This window comes from Malus sylvestris, chromosome 16, assembly GCF_916048215.2.
Source record: "Malus sylvestris chromosome 16, drMalSylv7.2, whole genome shotgun sequence".
Classification (NCBI taxonomy): domain Eukaryota; kingdom Viridiplantae; phylum Streptophyta; class Magnoliopsida; order Rosales; family Rosaceae; genus Malus; species Malus sylvestris.
The window spans coordinates 17693007-17694791 of NC_062275.1; the positions used below are offsets into that span (position 1 = coordinate 17693007).

Below are 1785 nucleotides of genomic sequence, written 5' to 3' on the forward strand. Positions count from 1 at the left end.
AGGACCTGCTAAGGAAAACTCCAGACGGGTTATTATTGAAATGCTTAGGCCAAGAGGAATCTATGAGAGTAATGGCCGAAGTACATGAAGGAATTTACGAAGCACATCAGGCTAGAACGAAGATGAGGTGGTTGCTTAGAAGGTATGGTTATTTCTGGCCCAATATGGAAAAAGATTGCAAGTCTTATGCCCGAGGCTGTGAAGAATGTCAGAGCATGGTCATCTCCAGCATGTGCCCTCAGTGCCTTTAAATCCAGTGGTCAAGCCTTGGCCCTTCAGAGGATGGGCAATGGATTTCATCGGGCAGATCTATCTGGCTTCTAGCAAGGGGCATACTTTCATAATTGTAGCAACGGATTACTTCACCAAATGGGTAGAGGCCTCGGCTGTAAAATCCATAACCTCAGCTGCAGTCAAAAATTTTATTGAGACTAAGATTCTGTATAGATTTGGGGTGCCCGAAACCATAGTAACGGATCGAGGGCCATCTTTTATTTCAAAAGAAGTTGAAGAGTTTGCAAGCAAATACAAAATAAAGATGATCCAGTCCAGTCCTTACTACCCGCAGTCAAATGGCCAGGAAGAATCCAGCAACAAGATTTTGGTAAACATTATCAAAAGAATGGTGATAGATAGTCAGGAAAAGTGGCATGAAAAGCTGGGGAATACTTTGTGGGCATACAGAACTTCCAAGAGGGCAGGAACAGGGACAACGCCTTATGCGTTAACCTTCGGGCAAGATGCAGTGCTTCCCATGGAGATCAATGTAAGTTCTGTCAGAATTCAAAATCAGTTTGGGTTACACAGTGAAGAGTATATCGAAGCCATGTGTCAAGGGATTGAAGACTTAGATGTAGCCCGAATTGAAGCCTTAAACCAGATTCAGGAAGGGAAGAAAGCTGTTGCCTGAGCTTATAACAAAAAGGTGAAGATAAAGTCTTTCAATGAAGGAGATTTGGTGTGGAAAATAGTCCTTCCTCTAGGAGCTCAGCTTAGGGGCTTTGGAAAATGGAGCCCGACATGGGAAGGGCCTTTCATGATTAGTCGAGTATTAGACAAAGGAGGATACTACTTGGCGGACCTCGAAGGGAATTGGCAGAAACATCCCATTAATGTTAAATTCTTGAAAAAGTATTGTCCTACGTTATGGGATGTTAGAGATTGTTATATTGAAGAAGACACAAAGTAATGTTTATTTCATTTCGACAAACTGGTGAAATTTACAACAGATTCAATTCCGATGTGCTACGTTCGATTCCTTCCAAGTGCAATGGTGTCTCAGCTGGTTTTCCGATATCTTCATGGATAGAATCCGATCAGGTGATCGGGTTGTGCGGCCAAGATGAGCTTGGTAGAGGATCCTCAGGCAGAGTCATCACCATACATGATGGTGAAGCCTGACTTACCATAACAGCAAGCAGGAAGACCAGCCTTCATGAGGAAACCGCCTGACTAAGGGTGTTGGGGATAGCGGGGTGTTTGACCAAATGTGTTGGAGATAGTAGTTATCTGATAAAAACTCTTTTTCTTACGAAAAGGGAGTTTTAGAAAACCCCATTTGAATCCTGAATAGCTCATTTTACAGTTTTGGGAAGAATACTAAGGAAGCAGAAGTACTCAAGGTTAATAAAAGCGAAGGCTGAAGTAGGTTTGTTGGCTGAACAGAAGCAATTTCAAGCCTGAATTTATAGAAACCACAGAGGATAGCCCAAAGGTCATGAGAAGAGCAAGAGACGCAGAATTGTAGTCATCCTGTCTAGAAAACACAAGTTCCAAAAGTAGGTA

General features: G+C 42.6%; 1 protein-coding gene across 1 annotated transcript; it reads left to right on the top strand.

Annotated features, from left to right (window-relative positions):
* Positions 1-538: 538 nt before the first annotated feature.
* On the top strand, positions 539-1401 carry LOC126609171 (uncharacterized). Its single transcript, XM_050277162.1, has 3 exons — positions 539-766; positions 926-1131; positions 1230-1401. Exons 1-3 carry the CDS (start codon positions 539-541, stop codon positions 1399-1401), a joined length of 606 nt encoding a protein of 201 aa, XP_050133119.1.
* The last annotated feature ends 384 nt before the right edge of the window (positions 1402-1785 follow it).